The 26,721-nt window shown below is 44.3% G+C and overlaps 1 protein-coding gene across 1 annotated transcript; it reads right to left on the bottom strand.

Annotated features, from left to right (window-relative positions):
- Positions 1-1,921: 1,921 nt before the first annotated feature.
- On the bottom strand, positions 1,922-26,721 carry TNFAIP3 (TNF alpha induced protein 3). Its single transcript, XM_081187404.1, has 9 exons — positions 26,298-26,721; positions 19,624-19,936; positions 11,927-12,117; positions 10,813-10,960; positions 10,187-10,357; positions 8,831-9,011; positions 7,078-8,006; positions 5,115-5,344; positions 1,922-4,092 (listed from the first exon to the last, which is right to left on the bottom strand). The coding sequence occupies exons 2-9, from the start codon at positions 19,919-19,921 to the stop codon at positions 3,808-3,810; spliced, it is 2,433 nt and encodes an 810-aa protein (XP_081043530.1). The 5' UTR covers positions 19,922-19,936; positions 26,298-26,721; the 3' UTR covers positions 1,922-3,807.

Genomic DNA, 26,721 nt, shown 5'->3' with positions numbered 1-26,721 from the left:
GCTGCCTCTTGAGTGTCTGCATATGATAAGGGAATGCGACTTTGAAATCTGATTAAAATCCAACCCAGTCACCATTCTGGCTCCGATATTTAAAGCTGCCAAACAGCTGCCATTGTAGTTTTAGACTGTCTGATGTGCTCTTCAGAGCTAAGTGTTTAGTACCTAAGAAGGTGATGACCTTTGTCTTATTACCCTCCGCTTCGAAATTCAGGTTGCATCTGCACCATACAGCTAAAACATTATTATACCATTTTATTAGTCATGGCCTCCCTCAAAGAATCCTGGGAACTGTAGTTTGTGATGAGACTTGTTAGGAGACCTCTATTTCTCCCACAGGGCTCAAATTCCCAAAGTTCCATGGGAAGAGGGATTGATTGTTAAAACTACTCTGGAAACTGTATCTTTCTGAGGGAAATAGGGGCCTCCGACAACTCTCAGCGTCTTTAACAAAGTACAGTTCCCAGGATTCCTTGGGGGAAAGCATGACTTGTAAAGTGGTATGATAGTGCTTGATGGAGACAGCTTTCTGTCTGAAGCTGGCAAATCAATCCAGAATGTGCCAGAGCCAGAGCCAGTTTAAGATTTTGGGGGGTGAGGCTTGGCAAAGATCCCTCTCCACTATTGGTGCTCCAAGTGCTTCTGGGTCTAGCTACCATTTTAAGTTCCCACAAAGGAGTTTTACTATGGGGCATTGTGGGAAATCCAAAATGGAATCTAGACCGACCCACTCTGTACTGATTAGAGCACAAGAAAAATAATGTGGAGCCCAAGTTGAGCACAGTGGTAAGTGCAGAGAGGGAACTGCCAGGTCAGTGATACTAGTGTGAAAATGCCACCCCTGTGCACAGATACCTCTTTCAAAGACTTTCCAGTGGAAATTATTGTTCAGTGGAACGTATGCAAGTTATGTTTGGTGGTATGTAGTGATGTGCCTGCAGGTATTATTATTGTTTATTGAATTTATATACTGCCCTATACCCAGAGGTCTCAAGGCGGTTCACAGAATAAATACAATAGCACATCACTACAACATTGATGATATACTAGCACTATCCAAGTGTTCAAAGATGGGGATATAAAGTACGGAGAGCGGGCAGAGACCCACCCACCTCTGAATACCAATTGCTGGGATTCACAAGTGATGGGGGGGGGGGAGCTGTTGCACTCTGGTCCTGCTTGCAGGCTTTCCATAGGGATCTGGTTGGTTATGAACAGGATGCTGAACTCTGTGGACTTTTCACCTGAGCCAGCAAAGCTCTCCTCATCTACCTGCACTTGTTCCACCCCTAACCTTCACATATTGGGGCCAAAGGTCTTAAGGGGGAATCCTAGCAATGACTGCGAACTTTGCACAATCAAGGTTTCTGATCGCATGGAAGATTCTAAGCATACTTAGCTGAATGTGTGAAGAATTCCCCTTTGGGCTTCCCACTCAGTGTGGAAAAGTTGAGGTGGAGCCAGCAGAGACAAGGATATTGAGAAGCAGAGGCACATGGCCCATTTTACTCTGTATTGCTTCCTTCTGCATTCTTTGATGCCTAAATAGGGCTACTGTAATTGGTGCAGGGACAAAAGGTCATAGGTTGGGTTATATCCCCCAGGGTTATAAACACAGCTTTATCTCAAGGTAGGAGGGAGTGTAAAATCTCTCTCTCCCCCAGTATTCCTAGCATGGTCTGCTGCATACCCCTCTCCCACTTTCCTCAACCTCTGGGAAAAGAGGTGAATAAAGCCGTTAGACCCAACGTTCCTGACAATCTGTTAGGAGGTGGTCATGTTGTGTGGCTTGGTGCTTCCTCTCCTGGTAGGGCAGCTGTGTGAGCACATTTATCTACTCATGGACAACAGCTGCTAGACTGGAATGACAGTTCTAAGAATAGCAATTGCAATAACTACAAGAATAAAACAACGCTAAGAACAATGAATCCTTAAATAATTTATTTTTACCATTGGATTCTATCCCTTCCGCCCTCTCCCACAGTTATACACTTGCGCAGCTTTGGAGGTAAAATGAAATAAAAAGTAACCATACTTAAAAACAAAACTGTGCAAATTTAAAAATTACACTTCTGAAATACATAATATAAATATTTTTAACACGTCTTCACATTTAACAACGTTTACAAAACAGGGTGTAGGATTTTCACAGGAAATGGGGCTGGAGAAGAGAGCGCCATGGAAGGATTATATACGAAAGTAGAAGCACAAGCAGCACAGCAGAAGCAAGAGACTCATCAGGCCAGGTGGGGAAAGAAAGGACGTTCTAGACTGCGGGGCTTCAGGTGCCATTTTATTTAGTGCCTAACTCGTGCAGATCTCTTAGTGGCTTTGTGATAATGGCAAGGAGAAATTCTCCGATTGAAAAGCTGGTCCCAAACACTATGGAAATAAACGGGGTTTCTGCAGAACTTTCCAAACTGTACTCCATCCATTCCCTTTCACTCACTCACAGGTCCTTTGCAACAGCAATCAGGGAAGGAGAAAAGGGAATGGCTGAGCCCAGCTCTTCTGCCAGCTCCTGCTCCACATGAGAATGCAGGAGCTCAATTAAAGCCTCATTTCCCACTCAGTTCTGTAGAGATTTGGACGGCTTGGCTCCCATTTGGATCTAAAATGCACTACCAGGCGAGTTGAGCAAGCGGCTAAGTGGGCCCCTGGTATGTTCTCTTTGGCAGAGAAAAAGGGACATACACTGGTCACAGCAGGCACTGCAACTCCTCCACTGTTTAACTTCACCACTGTAGGTGCCCTCTTGCATTGTCCCCCAAGACAGACAGATGCCAGCCACAGTTTGCATGGAGCACAGGGTCTTAGCGTGCCTAAACAGAACAATCCCAACCATGTCCACCTGGAAGCACATTTGAAGAAATTCAGTGGGACTTGCTCCCAGGTAAGTGGGGTTAGGATTGCACCCTTGGGCATCTTCATTATGCTTTCGTTATGATTCCAGCCTAAGCCCTGTCCTATGCCAGCAAGTATGTATGAACAACATGTATTTAGGGGAACTTTTCATATCGGAAGAGATGCGTACCCAGCTGTTTTCCATATTTCTAAATTATGACAGCAGGGTTAGTAGCAAACAAGCAAACACAGATTATGAAATGGAGAAACAGTGGCCAACGGGCCCAAGTTGTTGATGGTGACTGCTGTTTTACATGCATGAAACTCTGGTTAAGAACAAAGAGAGAAAGAACAAAACCAGTTTCTTTAAAATATTTTTTTTAAGCCTAACAATCAAGTTTTAAAGGCTTCTACCATGACTTGCTAATAACCTTGTTTCATTCACGGCTTCCAGCAGACTCTGTTGGGTAGAGAGATGAGCATTTTCAAGGAGAACAAGCCCCAGGTTGTGTGGTAGTTGCAGTGCAGGAAACCCTTCATCTCAGGCAGGTTTCCTTGGATTTTGAACGCTTAGTATTCAGACAGTGTGCAAGAGAAGTATCAGCAGAAAGAGGGGTGCAAGAAACACAGTCTATTCATCTCTTATGGTTGCGTATTAGCATAGAACAAAGTCAGAGTACTGAGAAAGGAGTTTGTAGTCAAGTATTTGGCATAAGCATCCTGCATCTGCAAACTGTGTTTCTGTCCCAGGATACAGAATTCCAGAGAGCATATTGTTCTTTGTGCCACAATGTGCATTTGTACGTACACGCACAAGCAGGTGTACATGTACAATTCAGCTTATTGTTTTCGCCACAAAGTCACGTGTACTTTTTCCACAGACTGTGAATGAGACTGGGTTGAGTGTTTTGGAGGTTAGCACCATTTTCCTTTCACAAGGTAAAAGCCGGCGTTTATTCTCTCTTGCTAGCCATAGATCTGCTTGAACTGGAAGCACTCGTTGCAGTAGCCGTTGCACTTGTTATTGCCATAGTGGTCGCAGGCAGGGGCTCGGCAGCGCTCCTTGGGGAGCTCAGCTGCTGGAGGGTCCCCCCGAGGTCCCCCAAACTGGGCCTGCTGACCAACGTGTAGGCACTCCGGACACAGTTCCCCGTTCCTGGAAGCTAAGTTGTTCCTACAAGAAGCTGTGGCACACTTGTGCTTCTGAGAGCTTGGGAATGTCTGGCGTAAATCTCTGTGTTGTCCTGTTCGCTAAAAACAACGGAGAACATTGTCAGGTTTAATTGTAACAGTCACAGCCTTTATCTGAGCTTTAGTTACTTTTATTCATGTCATATTATTGACCAGAAGTTCCCAAAGGTGAAAACCAAAATGAAAACAAGCAGTGGTGTGCTTTTTAAGTTAGAAAACAATCATGCTGCTTCTGTGCAAGCGCCCTGGATAAGACACTGACACAGGCTGCATGAGAAGTGGCTTGCAGAGTGGATCACTGTGGCTTACAGGAAGAGGGCAGGACACAAGCCAAGATGACCCATTGCTCCTGCTAGCGCATTTGCACTGCGCTGACCTCTTCACCTCCTCTCCCTTCCCCATAAGCAACAGAGATGCAAAAGCTAGGAAGCAAATGCAGCAGCATATCTCCACCTGGTAATCTGCTTCTGGCTTGCATAGAACTAGTAGACTGCTCCCTTCTAGTTACAAAAGGAAAACTATTACAAGTATGTAACACTTTCTTGACAATTCTGATGGTTGCAAAATGAAGAATGGATGAAAGAATAATTGCCCTGTGACTTGGGCTAGGTCTTCTAAAAGAGTTTGGTGTTAGGCTAATCTAAAAACTCAGGTTTTCCAATTTTGGTACAGGCCAGATTTCTCTCTCCCTCTCCCACCCACCCCTCTCTCTCACACGATACAGATTATGTACGTTTTCCATTCCACTGTACTGTGACAGAGCAGCACCAGCACTAGGGTAATTTCTGAGATGTTAATATCAACAGGAGTTAACACTTCCGAGAACAGCTACAGAAATAACCCCCTGTTCCTTTGAATGTAGCATCTTTCTGGTTAGATAATAAAAGCAGGTTTTAATTTTTTATTGTTATTCAGGGGCCTGTATCTATCATCTCCAGAATCCTAGGCAATAAACTACTAACATAAAGGGATGATAATGGGAGTGTATTTTCCCTTCTTCTTAAAATGGACTCATAAAGACTTTTCTAGGAAGAAAGGCAAAAAGTTAAATCGGGGGGAAAGATTTTGTTATGTTGACTGACCTCTGATTGTCTCACTAGCTGGTCTTCGGTTCTTCTGGCTTCACGCAGCCTCTTGCTCTGTGCTTTTATAAAGCATTTCTGGCAGTAGCCCTCGAGCATCGTGCTCCCGATTGTGCCACACTCTCGTCCCAGGCAGGAAACGGTGTTCTGGTACACGGCAGCTGAGGCTCCCGAGTGCCCTGAGGCAGGAGAAGTCCGCTGAGACCTTCTGTGATGGGGCACCGAAGTATCTATGATGAGAACAAAGGAAGAAAGTGGTCACTTAGGAATGCAGGATGCTGCCATCTTCCTCAGTCTATTCTACAGTAATTGGCAGTGGATCTCCAGAATTTCAGATGGGGGACATTCCCAGCCCTACCTGGAGATGCCAGGGAATGAACCTGTGACCCACTGAAGAATGATGACTGGTCCATTAGGGTGAACAGGGTACTGCCCCACCAATCTCAGTCAGTCACAGCCAGCCCCAACCACCCTGCCTTCCTAGTTCCAACCAGTCCAGGGTGTGGCCCTGGCTGTCAGCTTCCACCTCCTTTGTCCCAGTGCTGCCACTGTAGAACTCAGAAGGGATGGCATGGAGGCAAAACTAGAAGTAGCTTGCTCTGCCTCTCTTTAGCTCTGCCTCCACCTATTGTTGGGCTTACCGCTTTCTGCCCCACCAGTCCCAATGGTCAACATCAGCCACTGAGCTGTGACTTCGGCGACCAAACTTTGAAAACACAGAGCGGGAAAAGAGACTGTTGTCTGTGCTCTACCTTACCCATCACTTGGCTATTACCGAATGCAATGTTACATGAACAGTAGAGGCTAAAAATGGTCCCTTTTGAGATATACTAGCAAGGGAATAGCTGAGCCCAGCTCTTCTGCCAGCTCCTGCTCCACATGAGAATGCAGGAGCTCAATTAAAGCCTCATTTCCCACTCAGTTCTGCAGAGATTTGGACGGCTTGGCTCCCATTTGGATCTAAAATGCACTACCAGGCAAGTGGAGCAAGCGGCTAAGTGGACCCCCTGTAACATGGAGCAATTTTCAGCAGGTGTGCCTTCTAGCACTGGGATACGGCAAGGGGAAAGAAGGACTGTCTGAATTTCTGCATACCACACAGCAGCTGGACGCAGAGAACAAATGACAACTCTAAAATTGAACTGTGTGGATTCATTTTTAAAACACTCAGTGTTACAGCATGGCCTGCAAAACACCCCAGGAACAATCCCCAGAACCTGAAGCCCCCCCCCATTGACCCCTAATTGAAAACCTGGAGAGCCACTGCCAACCAGTTACAATAATATTGAGCTAGAGTGACCCCACAGTCTGACTTCGTATATGTCCAAGCAAGTTATTCAGCTGCTCTCATATCAGCTGCTCTAGTCTATGGCTAGAATTTTCTCCTCTTTAACCCTTACATGCCCCCCCACTCCAATCCAGACTATACAATTTTTCCAATGCAGTTTAAATTGTTCGTTCAGTGAACATGTACATTTTGCCATCCTGGAGAGTTGCTTAGAAAACTATCAAATTTGTTCTATCGTGTTTCCACCCGCACCCTATAGTGAACTTTTAAATTGAATCTCTAACAGGATTTGAGAAAGGAATCTGGGGACATGCCCCAGTAACCAAATGCATTCCCAATACAGCAAACCCTTGAGGTTAGATTGCTGTTCTACATACTTCAGCAAAACATGAAAAGTGCATTGGAATTCTTCAATATTGTAAGTGACTAATGCAGCTGGAAGTAAGCTGAGCTTTTCCACTGCAGGCTTGCATTCAGTCTTGCAGTTCAGCATTACTAATGCTTTACAATTACACTTCATCTCAGTGCTTCGTCCTGTTTGCATCTTACATCTCCTTGCAAGCTGAGATTGAACATGAGCACCTTCTGTTCCACTGCTCGCAAACACCCCTCTCCCCGCCAGCCCAAATCTCTGGAAGGGAGAAGGAGAAGAGAAGCACATTCCCTTACACTCACCTTTGTTTTCCTGGTACTCAAAATAGCACAGTGTGCAAAAGCCTTCGTTTTGAGGAGTCCCGAAAAAGCTGCAGCCGGGCTTCCTGCACTTCCTGCTTCCCTTCTTCCACTCTTCTGGTCTCTGGGGCGGAGGGTGCGGCGGTGGCAGCTCTGCTGCGCTGCTGCCACTTGCCGTATGGCAGGCCTGCTGAAGGAGGCTCTGTGACAGATGGGTGGGGTCCGATGTGGACCTCTGATGGCCCGAAGGTGCAACACCTGAGCTGCTGGCACTTGACAAATGGTCTCTAGTCCTTTTGAAGCAAGAGCTGCACATGCCATTAAAGGTCCTATTGGCGCCCTTGAGGCAGAACATGCAGGTCACCTGGTCTGGCAGCCTCTGGTCGCCTGGGCTGTTGCAAGGGCTGAGCTCTGCAGTGTTGTTGTAGCAGCGTTCACAGAGCCCGTTGTATTGCACGTTCAGGGTGAAAGGACAGCCAGGGGTCCTGCACTTCATGGCAGTGGTTTCGCTGTACAGAAAAAGGCTGGGGGCTGTGGGGGGTGCAGAGCGAGGCCCTGACACTAGTTCTTCAGATGCCCGTGCAGCAGGCTCGTGGTGTTCGCTCTTAGGTGAGCTGGATTTACTTGTCCGGGGCTTCTCAGACCCCGTCCGGAAGTTCTGCCTCCTTGCCTTGCTCCCTTGCTGCTTCTGCTCAAAGCACTCATGGCAGTAAGGCTGAGTGCTCACAGACATGTAGAAAGGGCAGTTGGGAGTCTCGCATTTTGCCTCCACGAGCGACAGCTGGGGCAAGTTCAGCTCCACCTGATTCCTCTGACCCGGTTCCCTCCCAGCGGGCCGAGCATTTTCTTGCCACTTCTTGTATTCGTGCTGCACCAGCTGGAAGTAATCTTCCACTAGGTTAATCTCTTTGGGCAAGTTTGCTTCATCCAACCTTCAAGGCAAAAGAGACAAAGGAATTGGTATCACCAGGTGGGGAAAAGACAGCAAACCTTCTACAGTTTGGGATGACATAATAACACTGGAGAGCAGGAAGAGCTGCCATCCTACATCAGCAAGAGTGCATAATTGAAAGCAGCACAGCCTACACTTATGAAGCTGACAATGGTCTTTAATGTCTCTTTTAGCAAGATAAAGAGGCACTGTCTCAGTCCTAGTTACAGGACTGGGCTAGGCTGAAAGAGAACAAGCAAGCTGTAGTTTCTTTAAAATTGCCTCTCCTTCTCTCCCTGTGCAGTGCCAGATGTCTTCCCCATTAAGTGGGAAAGAACTTGACTCTCAGTTTTGACTGACAGCTATTCTGAGTGAAATTCTACACTGTGCTATTACAAATGTTCCACCTGTCCAAGCACATCAGCTTGCCAAACGGAATGATCTTCCCTTCCATCTTCCTGGGCATAGGTTTTTTTTTTGGGGGGGTCTCTTGACCCCTTCCCCCAAGCCAATTTTGGGGAGCACAGGGGTAGGATGAGGGAATGCCTGTTGTGCAAATGGAATTCCTTTTCTGAAAATTCATTTACTGGTTTTCTAACAGAAGATGTTAGGATCTTTATCAGTTCTGTACGTTCCAGAGCCAGCCTGGATGGGTTTTTTTGTTCTTATAGACATCTTTTAATTGTCCGGGATTAAATGCCACAGTAAAAGCAGAGAATGCACTCTTTGAAAAGGGCATCTGAAAGTGAGAGGCTGAATACATTGCCAACTTAAGAATATCTGTTATCAAGTTAAGTGCTGGACAGTGAGAAGATGAAGACTCACTTTGCAGCGTTAATGAGATGTGTTGTCCCAGAATCCCAGCCTTGCACGGGAATTTCTATCACCATCAGGTAATCTCTTAGCAGCTTTTCTTTCTCCCTTTCTTCAGAATCTGTTAGAAAGTGCACCTTCAAGTCTTCAAACCTGCCTCTTTCACAGCTGACCAATGGGACTGCCCGGATCTCTATGGAAAGGGGGGAAAAGAGGATTGTTGTGAATTAAATGGGAAAAGACAGGCACAACACAACAGTGAGCAATATTAAGACCCTAAGGCTGATAACCGAAAACCACCACCCAGAGAGGTAATTATGGAAATTGACTGGAATTACAAAAGAGCAAAGAAAGGGACGCGGGTGGCACTGTGGTCTAAACCACAGAGCCTAGGGCTTGCCGATCAGAAGGTCGGCGGTTCGAATCCCCACTACGGGGTGAGCTCCCGTTGCTCGGTCCCTGCTCCTGCCAATCTAGCAGTTCGAAAGCACGTCAAAGTGCAAGTAGATAAATAGGTACCGCTCCAGTGGGGAAGGTAAACGGCGTTTCCGTGTGCTGCTCTGGTTCACCAGAAGCGGCTTAGTCATGCTGGCCACATGACCCGGAAGCTGAACGCCAGCTCCCTCGGCCAATAAAGCGAGATGAGCGCCACAACCCCAGAGTCGGCCACGACTGGACTAAATGGTCAGGGGTCCCTTTACCTTTATAAAAGAGCAAAAGGTATGAGCCACTTCAAGGTGATTAAATTGCCCAAACGAAGTATTTCCTATACAAAAGGAGTAGATAATCCCCACTCCCCATTGAAGGCTGCATTACCTTGGGGGTAATCTTTTGGGGACTGTATGCCAATACAGTGGTACCTTGGTTGTCGAATTACTCGGCTCCTGAACAAATCAGCTCCCGAAAGCCGCAAACTCGGAAGTAAGCGTTCCGGTTTGCGAACGTTTTTTGGAAGCCAAACTTCCAACATGGCTTCTGTGGTTTCCGATTGAGTGCAGGAAGCTCCTGCAGCGAATCAGAAGCCCCGCCTTGGTTTTCGAACAGTTCCAGGAGTCGAACGGACTCCCAGAATGGATTAAGTTCGACAACCAAGGTACCACTGTAGTAGACAGTCTGCAGAATTGCATTGCGTGCTCTCTCTCTCTCTCTCTCTCTCTCTCTCTCTCTCACACACACACACACACACACACAATGCAGAAGAGAAAGCAATTCCCAGAGGGGTGGTCTGGAGAGCAAGAGTAACTCCCAGACTGCATCTGATGTATAACAGCATGAGAGAAATCAAAATGGATTTGCTGTTGGTTTGAAGAGAAGAAACAGGGAAACACCAGCGCAGAACACAATATACCGGTAATGTCTGAGACCTACCTGGGCCACTCTCTTTCAAAACAACCAGAGGGGTGAAATGCATACTGTCATAGGCCAGGATGATGGGGTATCGATAACACTCTTCTGCTGGCCAGTGGAGAGGCAAGTAAATTCCACCAACATTCAAAGGGGAGAAGCTTGAACCTGACTGCAAGCTTCTAAGCATTTTATCTGTTTCAGGGAAAGAAAAGCAAGGTTTAGTTAAACAGAGCAAGGGAAACATTTCCATTTTAATTTCCAAACTATCAGAAGAATATCAATAACTCATTGTGAGGAAATATTCAAGCTGATGTAAAAACAAATAAACCCAAACCCTAAATCACTTTCATAAGTGAGGTCATCAACACTTTTTGTGTCATAAACACTGTGTTTTCTTAAGTTGTAAATACTGTTAACCTGGGGGCGGTGGTAAATTGCCTCTTTCAGAGGATAATTTGTAGAAATGTAGAAATTTACAGGAAACAGTCGCCACGAACAGAGGTGCTCTTCATGTTATTGGTTGCCTACCTCCACTTCCATGACACTGAAAACCTTCTGAATGCTCTTCATAGAAGCATGGGTGTTCAACACTAACATTGGATTGCCCACTGCAAACAGTACTTCAAAAGCAAAAGACACATTCCTACCTGCGACAACTATGATTGGGCGCCGTAGGATGTTAACAAGGACAAATATGTGGATTTCTTCCAATGAGTTATACTGAAGGCCTCTGTGGGCGACTGATGTTTCTGCAGATGCCATTTTGATGAGGTTCTCCCATTCGTCCTCCCAATTCTAATGGAGAAAAAGAAAATACATCTATTTAGCTTTGGGTTGGTATCATGCAAGTTGGGAGGCCTTGCATGCAGATTATTTTTCCTTATCCAAATACTGAGAAAGTTAATTCATACGATATGCATTCCAGATGTATAGAACCTGAAACACTAACTAATTAAGGGCAGGGCTGCAGCTGATTTGATGTTGCATTCTCTCTTCTGATTTACAAATGCTCTCTTGCCTAGCAGGCAAGTGGTTACTTGCAAGCCTGCAACTTGAGGACTGTGAAACAACGCGGTTGCTTGAATCTTATTTTCTCGATATTTCCGTGAGTTGGAGGCACCAATGCAACTGCGTTGCACCACTCCACTCTTACCACCACCACATCCAAATAAGCAGCTGTGACGGCAGTGTAAAGAGGCAGTTTCATCTTAACATGTGAAGCTAGTATTGGCTGTTTCCAGGTTTGAGAAGACTAGTCTATAGCCTGCTTGGGCTAGCAACTAATAGAAAGGATAATTTATCCTTTCAACCAGCAGGTTCCTGTAGAAAGAAGCAAGAGCAGAGGCCCCCACATGACGTAGATTCTTGGATGGGAAGTCTATGTCTAGCTGTATGTTTCTAAAAAGCAGGATGGGTGTTTTTTGTTTTGCTTGGGTGGTAGCAGCGCCTCTTCATAACAGGAAGAGCAGAGACATGCCAACTTTTGGAGATGTGGGTGGTCCATGGAAATAACCCATCTCTGAGGAGATTACTTGAGTTGGAAACTCCACAGTAGTGAAACGCTTTGTTAATAAATTGGGAAATCCAGTAAATTTAATGGACTAAAATGTTTTAACTAGTTGGCAGCTCTGAAATTTTACTTTCTTAAGCTCACTACCATAATTGCCTCCCATCTTGTGTAATTATACACAGGAAGTCACGATCCGCCCAACCATACCAAGGTTTGAAACGTTATTCGCTACATAAATCAGTCCAAAATACCCTGGTGTCATAGCAGAGTCCCGTTGCCACAAATTCCTGCGATTTCAGTGTTTCTCGTTGCCAGCGCAGTTTAAAGTTGCGCGTGTCCACTTCCCTGAGTGCACTAAACAATGTTTTTCTCAGGACTAGGTCGACATCTTGGACGCCCCACATGTACTGGGATGCAGCATGCATCAGGCAATTCCCATCCCCTACAGAGAAATGAAATGGGTTAGTTGTTTCATACACACAAACACAAATAAATAAATAAATAAATAAAGACCAAAACATAATGGACAGCATACATATTTCAAGTTCGTTAAAAATAAAATATCTGGTTCTCCACGAACCAGTAATACTTTGGAGAAGCAATTAACGCCTCTTAGAAATCTCCCCTCAAGCCATCTACTTTTACCTTGGCTTAGTATCCTTTGAATTTTGGGAGTGTGGGATAGTCTGTTCTCCTGCTCCCGGTCTGAGTAAGTGAACACTGCCAAATAGCTGTATTTTTCTAATCCAGCATTCCCCCACCAAGTATGTGTGCGTGTGTGTGTGTGACGATAATTCTGAATGTGCGACTCCAATGGGATTATGCTACATGTAGAAAACAAGAACAGATCCAATGTTCTGCCTTTCTGCGCAGAAATCTTGTTGGTGCTGAAGGAATTCCGCGTAGGTTGGTAGAACAGCTTTGATCCTTAAAACACTGAGAGCGTCAAAATAGTGTTTATATAGTGTGGACAGCTGATATGAATGAAAAAGTTGACAATCTGCCCCTGAATGGAGAAGTGACTGAATATAAAACGCAGATGAAACTATTCATCCTATAAAAATGTCAATATAAAAATAAACTCACGCCACTTTGAGTGCACAGTTCCCATTTGTGCATGTGGATCACGCTGTATGAGTTTAATTTTCAACCACTTCCCAATAGCTAGTGTTCAAGGGTAAAAGGATATTAGAGCTTTGACTAAATCTACAAAGCTTAAGAAAGTCCATTTAATTAATGATACAGCTAGAGGAGATTTCCCTATTCCAACTGCCGTTTGTTGTTGTTGTTTAGTTGTTTAGTCGTGCCCGACTCTGTGTGACCCCATGGACCAGAGAATGCCAGGCAGTAAATTGCCGTTTACACCGGTTTAAGGGGAAGTACAGACTGAAAATACTCAGTTCAATTGCTGATTTTACTTTATTTTTTTGCTGAAAAGGCACCATTCTCTATAAAGTGTTCAGAGCTGACATTAGTCAACACTATCAGCACTAGATTTTATGGGCACAGCCTTTTCCTTCCTAAACAAGCTACTGAAAATTGAGAAGCAAAAGAGAAAGTGGATTTATAAGAAATTGTTTTACTATGAATGTGGTTAGTTGGGTTGTGTAAAACATACAAGTTTCTGGCACTCATGGAGAATTCTCACAAAAATATAGCAATGCACGCAGCACTGTGTGAACTTTCTAGGCACAGATCACTCCAGCCAATTGTTTCCAGACATGGGCTTTGCGGCAGAACGCTCTCATTGAGGAAAAAGCTGCCAGGATTGCTATAGAGCAGTGGTTTTCAGCCAGTGTGCCGTGGCACCCTGGGGTGCCTTGAATGATGGCCAAGGGTGCCACAGGCAACACTGGCCTCTGTCCCTCTTTCCTTCCCTCCCTCCCTCCCTCCTCTGATGCCCCCTCGTGTTTCTGCCTCCCAAAGGCTTGCAGAGCTGTTTGTTGCAGCAGCCCTGGCTACAAGCTCCTGGTGCCTCTGAGGCTGGCAAGAGGGTGCTGGTTGCCGAGAGGTGAGGCGGCCTCGGAGCAAGCAAGCAAGTGGGTGAGGGAGCCCAGCCTGCTGATCCACGAGCCCTTGCTGTTGGGAATGGATGGACAAGTGGAAGGCCGGGCAGGCAGGCAGGCACTGAGCTGGCCTTTCTTGTGCTTGCTGTGTGTGCAAGGCCTGCCTGGGAGCTGAGTGCCCAGTGTTGAAGGGGAGCCTTTCCACCATCCAGGTCTGGCAGTGCCCACTGCTCCTGCTGCTGCCTCCCAAGGTAAGGTGCTGGCCTCAAGTTCAGCTTTGGCCAGCCTCCACTGGGCCACTAAGGCAGGGGGCATCTTCCTCCCAGGCCCCTGGGGGGCAGTGTGAGGAGACACATCTCTCTGGGGCAGGGGCGGCGGCAGTAGCTGCCCGGAGGGCTCCCAAGAAGAGGGGAGAGGAGACTGAGAGAACATTCCACAAGGGAGGGTGTTTGAAAAAGGGTGAGAGGCTGCCAGCTGTGCAGGCAAGGGGTGACATAACTGGGCTCCTGAGCCCCACAGGGGTGCCGCCGAAAGAATGCAGTTGGTCAAGGGAGCCATGGACTCAAAAGGTTGAAAACCTCTGCTTTAGAGAGAGGAACTACAGTAAAGCACAGGGCTTTAAACTTTGCACTCTCGGGCGGAGGGAGGAAATGACTTTTGTTGAAAAATTAGTATCCCTTCCTTTCATTCTTGGCCCAGAAAAGGGGATGGATCCTGCAGCCAACTGGCTAGGAAAGGTGGGGACAGAAGAATGTCAGGAGAAGGATGGGAGTGTCAAGCAACAGAAGGGACCCTTTGCCTGGTTTTTAAAGAGATATTTGTTTTTGTCGTGGTTACACCAAGGTTCCATTCCATTTTGAAAAATGGCACCAAAGGCCTAAGTAAACAGTAAACAGTACCCCAACCAAATCCCAGTTTCACAGTCCTGACTAGTGCTCTTTTTGTTTGTTTGTTAGAGCAGGATCCTTTCCTCCACTCTACCAAAATCAAGACCAGTCCCAATGTATTCTGCTGCCAGACAAAAGGAAAAAGACAAGATGGTGAGTTGTATCCAAATGTTAGTCCATCTCAGAGTAGAACCACTGAAATAAATCGGCATGACTACCTTGTTTGTATTAATTTCGATGGGTCTGCTCTGAGAGAAACTTAGTTGGATACAACCTGACATCTCACCCCATTCCATGTACAGAAGCCAACCAGACTGGCAGCTCCTTCAACCTGACTGGCAATATTATTTAAACCCTGGCGAGGGAAGCAGGATAGCTTTGGGGGTGCAGGACAGAGCTATGTGGCATATACACCCTCTGCCCACCCGAGTGCTAAAACAGAAGCATTTCTTATAAAGGGGTAAGTCCTCACTTTTCTTTTTCTTTTTCTGCTTTAAACAGAATTATCTAACACAACTCAGAAAGCTGGCTTGTCTTTGCATAATCATATTTAAAACCAACAAAAAATAGATATTAAATGCAAGGGTCAAAAAAAATATGCTTGCAAGGCTGATTTATAGTCTTCTGGCTTTACCAAGCATAAAAAAATATGGCATACAAGTAGGACAATTATTACATCCTGTAAAGAATTTCCCTTTGCAAAATCTAGAGCAAAGATAAGAGGGTTTTTTTTCCTTGTGTGCGCTTGCTTTCAGTTCTGCACACTGAACCGCCAGTTCAAAATTCCCTAAGCATTTGGAATTCCCCAGTGTTAAGCTATTTGACTAGTAGTTGAGTAACAGCTATTGTACTTCTTGTTCCGATGAAGAGACATTTGAACTGTGAAGTACACAGTGGACTTTCCAAGTAGGCGTGGCTAGGGTAAGTTGGAATGCCTATTCATTAGAGAAGCGAAATTGCTAGTCAGTAGATGTTGGAATCTTTTTAAAATGAGATGTTTCCTCCAATCTTTTACGTTAAAAATACAATCCTCAAATGCATGTCATGTTTGAAATCAAATTCCCAGAACTGTATGCAATCTTTCTACACTTTTGCTAAAATTATTTGTGATGAAATAACAGATGCATTTATTTCTTGGGTCTCAAAATGGGCACAGAGCTAAACCCCCTACAAATGGATCTATGACTGTAAGAACAACCAAATGCAATGCTATTGGCTATGATGAAACTGCTGTTTCTTTTCTTATTAGTTATTTTACTATTTATTTAGGGCACAAACCACCTCCTCCATGTGGAGAGAACCCTTTGTGTGCATGACAGGGGTCCCGTCTATATCATTCTGCAGAGCCATTAGCTCAAGGACTTCTGTGTAACATGCCCACCCACTGTCAGTCAAGTGAGGTTTCATCCAGGCTTCTGATGGGAAGCACAGGAGGGACAGGAGTCAGCAGAACGCCTGTCGAGATCCATTCCATGCTCACAAAGATGCATGCATGTGAAAAGGAAATGGATCGGGTTGTTTTATTTTGCAAATTTCCTTCTTTATTCTTGGGGGAGGGGCTGAATAGGGCGTTCCTTTAAGTCTTGTGGTGGAGGTGGGGGAAAGGTTGGGACTGGAACTGTTCCCCGACCACCTGACAAAGTAACAAACCCATATGGGTCTGTGCTTTCCAGGATCCATTATTAAAAATCCAGTAGTTGGGTATTAAAAAAACAAAATCCAAGTCCTTCTCTCTATTTCTCTACTTTGAAGTGATGCAAAGTAGAAGATCTTTCACTACTGTTACACTCTCATCTAGTACGTTTGTAGTTTAACACATTGGCTGTGTTCACACATTGCGTGTGGATGTGTGGGCTCCTGGGGAGAAGGTGACAGCAGCTTTGCTCCTCTCTGGTCCTTTTATTGGCTACAGCTCATGAAGGAAAAGAGAGATTACCCACAAGACAGAAAGAGCAAAACTACCCAACACATTGCAGAAGCCATAGTTTGGCTTACTGCGCTGTGCAAGCCAAGCCACTGAAAGAAAATGCAATAGTTCAATAGTTCACACGATCAGAACAGAATATACACATTGGAGATAAGGAAGTGTAGTCCAGGTTTTAACTCTGTTTCAGGGCTCTAAGCGAAAGGATCTCTCAGAGAGGGAAAGTAGAGGAATACCAGTATAGAACAGCGACTTGTCTACTTTTAAATAAGACAGCCCATGCAAAGATGTTTGCCTTTCTTTGGATGCAACTGAAGCATCCATAGGGACAACATGGGTGCTTGCAGACTACCTGTTTACCCAGCATTCATCCTGATGTATTTGACGAAGATTAGATGACATTCAATAAATTTATTCATTTAATAAATGAGTAAATTTATATCCCACCCTTCTTCACAAAGCATCACACGTGGCAAACACAGGAATAATAAAACAATTAAATTATCTAAAAACAATTCCAGTATGGATGCAGATGACCAATCACTCTGATTTAGAAGACTAGATGACACTGCGTAAGCAAGTGTCGCCCCACATGTTCCAGTGCATTTTCCTGTCACTTTCCTTATCATAAAGTTCAGTCTTTTGGGGAAGTTGGTTTGTTGTGCAAGAGCTACAAGCAGCTTGAATTGCACAACCTGGATTTGCTGGGATGTGACGGAATCCCACACAAAAACAGCAATAGTCTGGAAGGGCCCCAAGTGACCCACTCCTAAAGATCCCACAGTCCAGTGAGAGGTCCTGATCCACCATTTGAGACCTAACACTTACTCTCTTAAGTTTTTGAATGAACTGTGCGGTTTTGATTTTAACTGGTCTCAAGGTCTTGAGTTGCCGCTCTGCCCTTTCACTTGATATGATTTTATAGTAATTCTGCTATAATTATCTAACTACCGTATTTTTTGCTCTATAAGACTCACTTTTTCCCTCCTAAAAAGTAAGGGAAAATGTGTGTGCGTCTTATGGAGCGAATGCAGGCTGCGCAGCTATCCCAGAAGCCAGAACAGCAAGAGGGATTGCTGCTTTCACTGCACAGCGATCCTTCTTGCTGTTCTAGCTTCTGAGATTCAGAATATTTTTTTTTCTTGTTTTTCTCCTCCAAAAACTAGGTGCGTTTTGTGGTCTGGTGCGTCTTATAGAGCAAAAAATACGGTAAGTTTCTATCCTACCATTTCTCCCAATGAAGCATATCAAATAATTGTATTTTATGATGTAGATATCGTATATGTTGAAAACTGTCCAGGGATTACTGTGTACTGAAGGATGGTTTATAAATCTGGCAAATAAATAAAAAGAATGCACAAATGTTATCACTCTCATCTTCTGGGAGCATATGTGTTAAGTTTTATTTTAGTCCTGGTAACAGGAGGTGCTGTGGAGCTGCCCTCCGTATGGTTGTGTTGCTGCTGCTTACCTGGATAGCACAGGGGTGAGGTCAGGGCTCTGTGCAGGCAGCAGCAGGAGCACTAGACTGGCTCTGCTGGTGCACCTGCATAGCCTGACCTTGCTGCCGCACTGCACTGTCCAGGTAGGAGGGAGCAAAACTGCTCTTGAGAGGACACCTCATTACATCACTTCCTCTTGCCTAGCAACATTTAGCCCATATTAATTTAGACAGAACAACTTGTACAATGAGGAGAATTCAGGAGATGTAAAAAGTTATAAAAGCTGTTGGTGGCTCTAGACATTGCAGGAAGTGTCAAAAAGGGGATGTGTGAGCGACGTACATCCTCTTTCCACACTACTGATGTCATATCTGAAGCAGCAACTTGTGCTTGGGAATTCCAGATGTTCACCTAACTCGTTCCTTCCCACAGAGTTGTGCTAATTGCTGCTTCAGACATCACATTTATTACGTTGGAAGCAGGGCCCAAGTTTAGAAATGAGCTTGGAACCCACTGAAGTGGTGGGCACCACCAGTGAAGAGATTTGTCAGTGCCCTGATCTGTAATTATTATACGGAAGTCCTATCAGGACAGGCATAAAGGCGGCACAATTCAGGATTATGGAGACAGAGTCTTCGCCATCAATCCTAGAATTAATTTAATACCTGATTGGGCAAGAAGCATGTAATGACCCAATGCACTGCAGAAGGCAGTCCATGCCTTGAGGGCCACATTCACAGGGCACATGAAACTGGTTTCACTGTCTCTTTAATTGTGTTGAAAATTTATACTCTGCCTTTAAAGCCCTCAAGATAACTGAAATCAGGATATCTTAACAAATACAGACATACATGAATATTTGCATTCTTATATCACAAGGCCAATGGTTTGCATGGAGTGGCTCACCATACAAAAATGGCAATTTACTCCGCACAAGAACAAGGCAACAATATAGCGACCCAACTGTGTGAATGTGTATCAAACAATACTTGCTATCATGTGGAGCAATTTAAAGTTACCTTTAAATTGATAAAGAGTGGGTGGGCCACTCACTGGCTCACAAACTGACTTGAAAATTTAAATTTTCTGAAATTAGGCCCCAAATATATAGTTTTTAAAACCCTCCAAAATGAATTATGCAGCATTCACCATGTCCTGAGTAACTTGGAAGAAGGGTTTCACAAATATGTAACCTGATACACATCTAATAGTTGCATGGATAAAAGGTAACACTAAGAACCAATTGATTCCAGTTCCTGGTTCAATGAGAGCAACTCTGGAGGGTAAAAGGAAGTGTCATAAATAACAAGTGGAGGAAACACAAAAAGAGGATGTTCCAGTCGTTTGTATATCCTCTTTGTATGTTCCACTGAAATATATACAATCCAGATCAGTGTCTTTTTGTTCACATTCGGCAGCATTGTTCAGAAAGTATGCAAGCATTGCCTGTGAGCCAGGAAGGTTCTTTAGGGCAACAGTACATAAGTCCCCGAAGTTAACGTAATATACATCTATGCCCTAGTTTGACATTAGGCAACCATTTCACTTAAAAGAAGAGAAAAATAGCCCCTTCGTAATTTAATTTTAAATGCAATTTGAACTAAGCACACTCAAGGTCCATTGAGGTAACAAATGAAGCAGATGCTATTTCTGTCCTGCCAGAACAAGGAGAAAATAAGCCCGGCTTACCATTTGTCTTCAGGGGCACAAGTTTTTTAACTTCTCGACACCAGTTCAGTTTCTTCTGACGTTCTAGTGAGGTTTGAGTTGCTTGGTCAATAAGGGCCTTTTGAAGAATCTCCTGGAACTGTAGGCAAAATTGACACATTCTGAACATCTCTATGGTGTATCTATGCATAGTCTTAAAATGCTGGATTATTCCACTGGTGCACTTGACAAGGTCTTCGGGCATTCTCTCCCTTATCTTCACAGCTTTCAGCATGTTGCTCAAGTATAAAGCTTGAGGAATGATTTGCGAGCCAGCCATTTTGCAAGAAGAAACCTGAAAGAGGAAAGAACACTAGTAAAAGAAGGGTTTTTGAAAAAAATTATCATTAAATCCTCCTTCGCCTCCCTACCCCAAATTCGGCACAAAACACAGACCTTTTTCATAAATTACATTAAAACAGGAAGTTCAGCCTCAATAGCTTCTGTGACACAAGTGCATCAGCAACAATGAGAAGGTTCTTTGGTACGGATGTCTTAAAATTACCACTCACATTTACTACTGATTTATCAGAAATTCTAAGCAAACAGGCACCTGCTACTGAAAATGAAATCTGCATCGGAGGAGTGCCCTATGTTAATTCTAGAGCTAGTGAACTGCGGTGTGCCCAATGGCGCAGAACTGGAGAGCCTGGATTACTCAGCTGTAAATCTATTGAGATGACAGCAGAATTTCCTCTTAGCTCAGAATCCCCCCTGTCTGTTTCTCCATTCCATATTCCCCTTATGATCAAACTAACTAGAGCCTCTGGGTTTTTTTCTGCTGGATTTTTTTCGGGGAGTGGGGGAGCTTTACTTGTAGCACATGGCATAGGTTGGTTTCTTGAACAGTCTTACAATATACAGCATGAAACCCCACACACAACGAACTCATTTAGACGACATGGATAATTACACGTCATAGTTTAGAGAAGTAGGAAAATACCCACCTAGTATTTGAGTAACTGGTTCAAATAACCTTAAAAAATGTTCAGTCCTACAGTTCTGGAGCAGTGCATAGGCAATATGGATTATTTTAGTCAAAACTGTCTTCTTTGTTCCTCAGTTTTTTGTTTTTAGCCTGTCTACTATTTTGTCCTCTCTGTGGTTGGTTTTTTTTAAAATACTGTTTTCATATGACATGTGAATAATTCTAATTCACACTTATCCACACTGTCCTGGAATCTTCTAATGAAAGGTAGTTTAAAAATATTTTAAATAAATAAGCAGGTTCCTTGTTTAGGCTACTTATTTAGTCTAATAGGCCAATGATAAAGGAACAGTGAGAACTCGCATTTTAATTGGCCTTGCATTTGCTCTCAGCAGTAGCACTCAAGACTGCACAACAAATAATGCACCTAAAAGGTTGCGTTTTCACTGCCTCCCTCATTTCTCCTCTTTCTCTAGGTTCTGGAACTTTCATTTATTTATTCTGCAAGCCTGCAAAGCTTAAGAGCAACAAAGGCATTTTTGCTACTAAAAACTTAGCAAAATGTATTGTTGCACACCACCCCAATCTCCGAGCAGTGTGAGATTCCATGGGTTCCAAGTGCTTATCCAGGCTTCCATTTCCTTGGAATGAGGGACAGTGGAGACTGGGATGTCTTTATTATATATGGTTTATTACACATAAATACAAACTAAACCTACAATGGAGGGGTTCACAGCATTAACACCCCTGAAGGTCTTTCTTCTTCCATAGCCACAGCCTTGGCTCCAAGTAGAAAGCAGGCACCTTCCCCCGCCCCCAAGCTTCTGCCTGAAGCCTGCTTCTAGCTTCGCTCTCTCACGCATACCTCTGGCCCTTGTCCTCCTCACCAACAGCTAGGCAAGGGAGGGGAACCCACTCTTTTGCCCTCTGGCACAAAACCACTTTGTTACCCTAAGGACCCATACTTAGGGAGCTATTAACTCACCAAGAAGCTGGCTATTCCAAGATTTTCATCCTCCTGGATCCAGGAACTAGAAGGGACCCAGATATATAGCCTAACACACACACACACACACACACACACACACCACCACCACCACCACCACCACCACCACCACCAACTCAGAACAGCATTACTTAGAAATGGTGAAAAGTTGCTTTTTTTACTTTAAAGAAAAGCATGTATTTCAAAACAAGGTATTAAGGATAATGGGATGGAAGGCAGCTGAAGATGGACAGTACCTGCCCTAAAATGGAAAAATAGTTAAGAACTGTGCAAACTACTAATCCAAAGTCACTTGGAAGGAAATAATATAAATGTGACTTTCTTCTGAATAAGCTATTAACAAAAAAATAGGAAAAGCATCAGTAACCAATAGCTTGGGTTTGATCCAGATTCAATCATACTTAAGAGTAAATCCACTGACAGCAGACTAACCACTGATTTTAGGGGGCCTACTTTAAGTACAGTGGTGCCTCGCAAGACGAAATTAATTCATTCCGCGAGTTTTGCCGTCTAGCGAATTTTTCGTCTTGCGAAGCACGGTTTAAACGGCTTAACAAAGTCGCAAGACGTTTTCGTCTTGCGAAGCAAGCCCATAGGGAAATTCGTCTTGCGAGGCAAATCGCGGACGAAAAAACCTTTCGTCTAGCGAGTTTTTTGTCTTGCGAGGCATTCGTCTTGCGAGGTACCACTGTATGATCAAATCCACATCCTGCCCCATAACAATAATGCCAGTGCTAGTTCCCTTTCCACAAGAGTTTTTGTCCAGGAATCTTATGCACATTTAGACTCCCTGAGCTACAAACACACATTACATTTCTCTGTGCATTTTGAACTGTAGAAGTGAACAGATGTGTATGCAGTTAACATGTTCAAATGAAAGATGTGATCCTGCAAGTACTTAACACAAAAGGACAATTTTGAGTCAGTATTGTCCCTGGTAAAGTTTGTATGTGTAAAGGATGATGACATCAGTAAGGGATGCTTAGGACAAGCACTGGTTGTTTCCAGTGTTAAGTAATAATAGACTATCCAATTTGTTAAGCTCAATTAGAACACTACATAATTAACATTCCTATTCTGCCAACAGCTGTTCTCCTCCTTAGTGCAGCATGTGCTATGGATTGGAGCACGTCTGCCCATTTTGAAGTTATCCAACAATCAGGGTTATCCTGCACATGTTTACTGAGGAGTAAGTCCACTGATTTCAATGAGACTTCCTTCCAGAGACTTACCCTCAGACTCTCAGCCAATTTTACCAGCTTACATATCACCAACTCGTCTACAGAAATCTCACTGATATGAATGTTTTAAAACCGTGACTATAAGAACTACTACAATGATAACAACAACTTAAAAACCAAATCAAGCTGCAAAGAAGTTGGACTACAATAATAGCATCCCACAAGGAGAGCAGCTTTTGTTTCTAGTGGATGGCTCTAAGAAGAGGGGTGACCATTTTTCCTGAGCCCCCCTTCCCCCTGCAGCTTCCCATACCACCTTCCAGACATGGTCTCTCAACTCTTTGGAACAAAATTTGGTGGCGGCGGCGATGAAAGTGGGGAAGAGGAATTAGCTAAAATGGCCTCTCCCGCTCCTACATTAGCAAATGTGTCCACTGGATCAAAAGCCAGGACTGCAAAAGCCAGTTTAAGCAGGCTGCCCAGTAACTCTGCGGAAGACAGTCTGAGTTCCATGGAAGAAACCAATAAACCAAACAAAAGCTGCATAGGACTGGAGCCTTCGGAAGCCATAAAACAACAATCCAACTCTACTACTCACAGATCATGATGCCCACAAAGTAATGTGGGCAAGTAAAGAAGGCAAAATGTTATACAGCTGGGCAGTTTACTGTGCAGCTCATAAATGGAGGCTTTGTGCACTGTCCCCACAACATTATCCTCATCAAATCACCACCCTACATTATTTCCCCATTTAATCTGGATTTTATGGATTGGAATTTTGATAAGGGCAACACCATGCAGATGCTGGGAGAGAAAAAAACACCTCGCAGGTACAATAAACATGCAAAGGGCCACTGTCATTTTGAAAGGGAGCACGTTCAATTTTTGAAGCACCGGTCAATATTTCATTGCTAGGGTCCACAGTGTACAAACAAAACAGCATTTACTGCAGAGGCTCGCAGTGGTTTTTATTAAGCAAGTCCACTAGAGAATTATATCTTTTTCTGCTGCTTCCATAATGGACCTTGAGATTGTCTGAAAGCAGTGTTAGAAACCGAGATATGAAAGCTAGAAGCTAAACGGCACCTTAAACCTAGGTTATGGGCACAACAACATGAATGTCTAGGTGCGATTTTTTTTATAGCAAGAATACAAAGCTGAAAATGAATGAACTGCAGCTAAAACATTGTGTTCATTTTTCACATAGTCAGATCAGCTGAATCAAACTTGGAGATCAATGGAGTGTCATATGCTGCAACCAGATTGTTGCTATATCCTTCACTCACCAGCCAATCTTATCCCACATCCTGAAAAATATCCCCACGCTGTTACATCCTTGCACTGAACTGTCTCAAATGTCTAAAGTTCTAGCCACAAGCATTATACTCACGTACAAAGTCCTAAATGCCTACGTTGGGGGGGGGGGTTAGTACTGTACAGAGAAAAGGTGAGTAAGAGGAGCATGATAGAGATGTATAAAATTACGCAAGGTGTTGAGAAAGTGGCCACAGAAATTACAGACAAGGTATTGACCCCATTATTTGGATATTATTTTCTCAAATGCATCATGCAGGAGGAGACTGCTTTTCAGTCGTAACTTTATATCTTGCACTCTGGTTCCATACAAGTTTATCTGGAAGCAAGTTCCACTGATATCAATGTGACTTATGTTCAGATAAGTGTGTCTTGGATGGCAGTTTAAGGGTGTGTAGTAAAGTGAATGCATATCTTTGTAATGTTGGAATATTCAGATGTGACTACAAATCCCATGTCTTGCAAATTTCTTGGGGCACTCCTGGAAACAGCTGGATGTCAATGGCACAGCACACGTTTTGCATGCAAGAAGTCCCACATAGGGATTGGCATCTCCAGGCAGGGCTGGGAAAACTGGCTGAAACCCTGAAGAGAAGCTGCCAATTAATGCAGAACAGCACACATAGACAACAGTGAGCTAGGAGAAAAAATGGTCTCATAATCTATGTCCTGGTAATATACCGGTACATTCCTCAGGACAATCCATGTCTGACTATCTACAAGCATTTTCAAACACAGTTAGGGAAAAGTACAGTGGTACCTCGGGTTAAGAACTTAGTTCGTTCTGGAGGTCCGTTCTTAACCTGAAACTGTTCTTAACCTGAGGTACCACTTTATCTAATGGGGCCTCCCACTGCTGCCGCACAATTTCTGTTCTCATCCTGAAGCAAAGTTCTTAACCCGAGGTACTATTTCTGGGTTAGAGGAGTCTGTAACCTGAAGCGTCTGTAACCTGAAGCGTCTGTAACCCGAGGTACCACTGTACTATGCTCCACGTCCAGTCCTTGATATGAAAATGAAACAGCATCCCTAACACCCATGGCTGGGGACCCATTAACATAACATTCATTAGCTAGGACTAATTAGTGCAGGGTCCGGTCTGTATCTGGGTTGAAAGTTCCACTCTCTTTATCTAAAGTTTGGAGATTCACGAATGTAAGCCCTGTTGGGAGGCGCTAAAAAATAATTTGCTCAAGTGAGGGGGTTGGTTATTGCTTTAAATAACCAAAATAATAAACAAAAATCCTGAAAATGCAATCTTATGCACGTTTCCAACACAAATAATTTGGCAATTCCCTTGTAACTATGTTCAGGATTACAGCCTGGAGATGTTACAAAAAATTCTGGATTAGTATGAATGGTGCTCATGTTCTTCCTCAATGTCCCTTTTTTGTGGTGTAATAAATAATCATTAGAATTAAATAGCTAATGGTTTTACTTTGAAAATGCACATACTGCAGTGTTCAAATAGCTTATGCAAGTCTTTGCTTTAAAAATGGGAAATAATGCATATTTCATAACTGTTTGTATGAGTTGTCATGCAGTTATGTAACTTTAGCAACAAACAAGTATTACTTGAATGCATCTAGCACTTGTTGCAAGGGCATACTTGTGCCAGGGTTCAAGCCCAGAAGTTGTTTTCAGTACTGAACTTCTAGAATAGGTAAAGTACTGTAATAAAGTCTCTGAGCTTGTGTAGATTACAGAGCGAGGAAAGCGCTAGGATACCACTTTAAACAGTCATGGTTTCCCCCAAAGAATTCTGGGAGCTGTAGTTTAAGGGAGCTGAGAGTTGTTAAGAGACCCCCCTCTATTCCCCTCACAGAACTACAATTCACAGAGTAGTTTAACCATCAATTCGTCTTCACGGGAAACTCTACAGCATTTTTTTAAAAAAAATGGAAACACACAAGCAATAACCGAAACTACCGAAGCATCCTCAGAACTAACCTGCTCGCTGTTTGCGCCTAACTGGAGCAAACTAACTAAGAACTCCTTCTCTTTGGGATGCTATACACATTTCGCATTCAACAGAAACGCAACCCAAGACGGCGGAGGATCGGGGGGGGGGGGGGGGAGGGAGAGATGCGCATATCTCCAGCAGCATCTCCATAAATGCAAGCAAAAATAGACACACACCCCCCGGCTGGCTCGTCGTCCTCACCGACCCCGCGAGCAACCCCACAAACTGCAAAGCAAAAACCCCAACCCAGGGCATATGACTTACTCGGCGAGCTGGAGGCTGGGGGGAGGCAGTGACCCTCGAATGACTCCGCCAGTAAATCCTTCTCAGCACAAACGAGCCGGACTTGGAGAGATGCGGCTCGGGGGAGCCATGAATCCCGCGAAGAAGCTTCGGGATCTCTGCTGGCCTGGTCCGAGGGTGCTGGCTGGTCCAAAGGCGCCTTTGTTAGCTGCCCCCTCACCCTCCTCCTGCTCCTGCTACAGTTGTTGTTTTTGCTTTGGCCGCCGCCTCCTGCTGTCTGCGTGTGGTTCTTTCTTTCCGCTGTTTTACTATGTGGAGCAAAACACACACACACACACAGTGTGGATGCGGGGATTTCCACGGCCGAGGGACTTTCCGACATGTGACACCAGCTGCCTGCCAGAACAACAGCTGCTTCCAGGGCGAAGCGAAGCGACCCGGCGCG

This window comes from Podarcis bocagei, assembly GCF_964188305.1.
Source record: "Podarcis bocagei genome assembly, chromosome: 3".
Lineage (NCBI taxonomy): Eukaryota > Metazoa > Chordata > Lepidosauria > Squamata > Lacertidae > Podarcis > Podarcis bocagei.
The sequence above is the reverse complement of the archived record's forward strand: the minus strand, read 5'-3'. Positions and strand labels throughout refer to the sequence as shown.

Bases quoted from the DNA above. Each gene is read 5' to 3' on its own strand.
- TNFAIP3 (XM_081187404.1), bottom strand. From the start codon at position 19,921: ATGGCTGGCTCGCAAATCATTCCTCAAGCTTTATACTTGAGCAACATG. The intron at 10,358-10,812 runs GTAGGAATGTGT...TCCCTGAAACAG, and splicing joins CCCAATCATAGTTGTCGCAG to ATAAAATGCTTAGAAGCTTG. The intron at 5,345-7,077 runs GTGAGTGTAAGG...TTCTCATCATAG, and splicing joins TGAGTACCAGGAAAACAAAG to ATACTTCGGTGCCCCATCAC.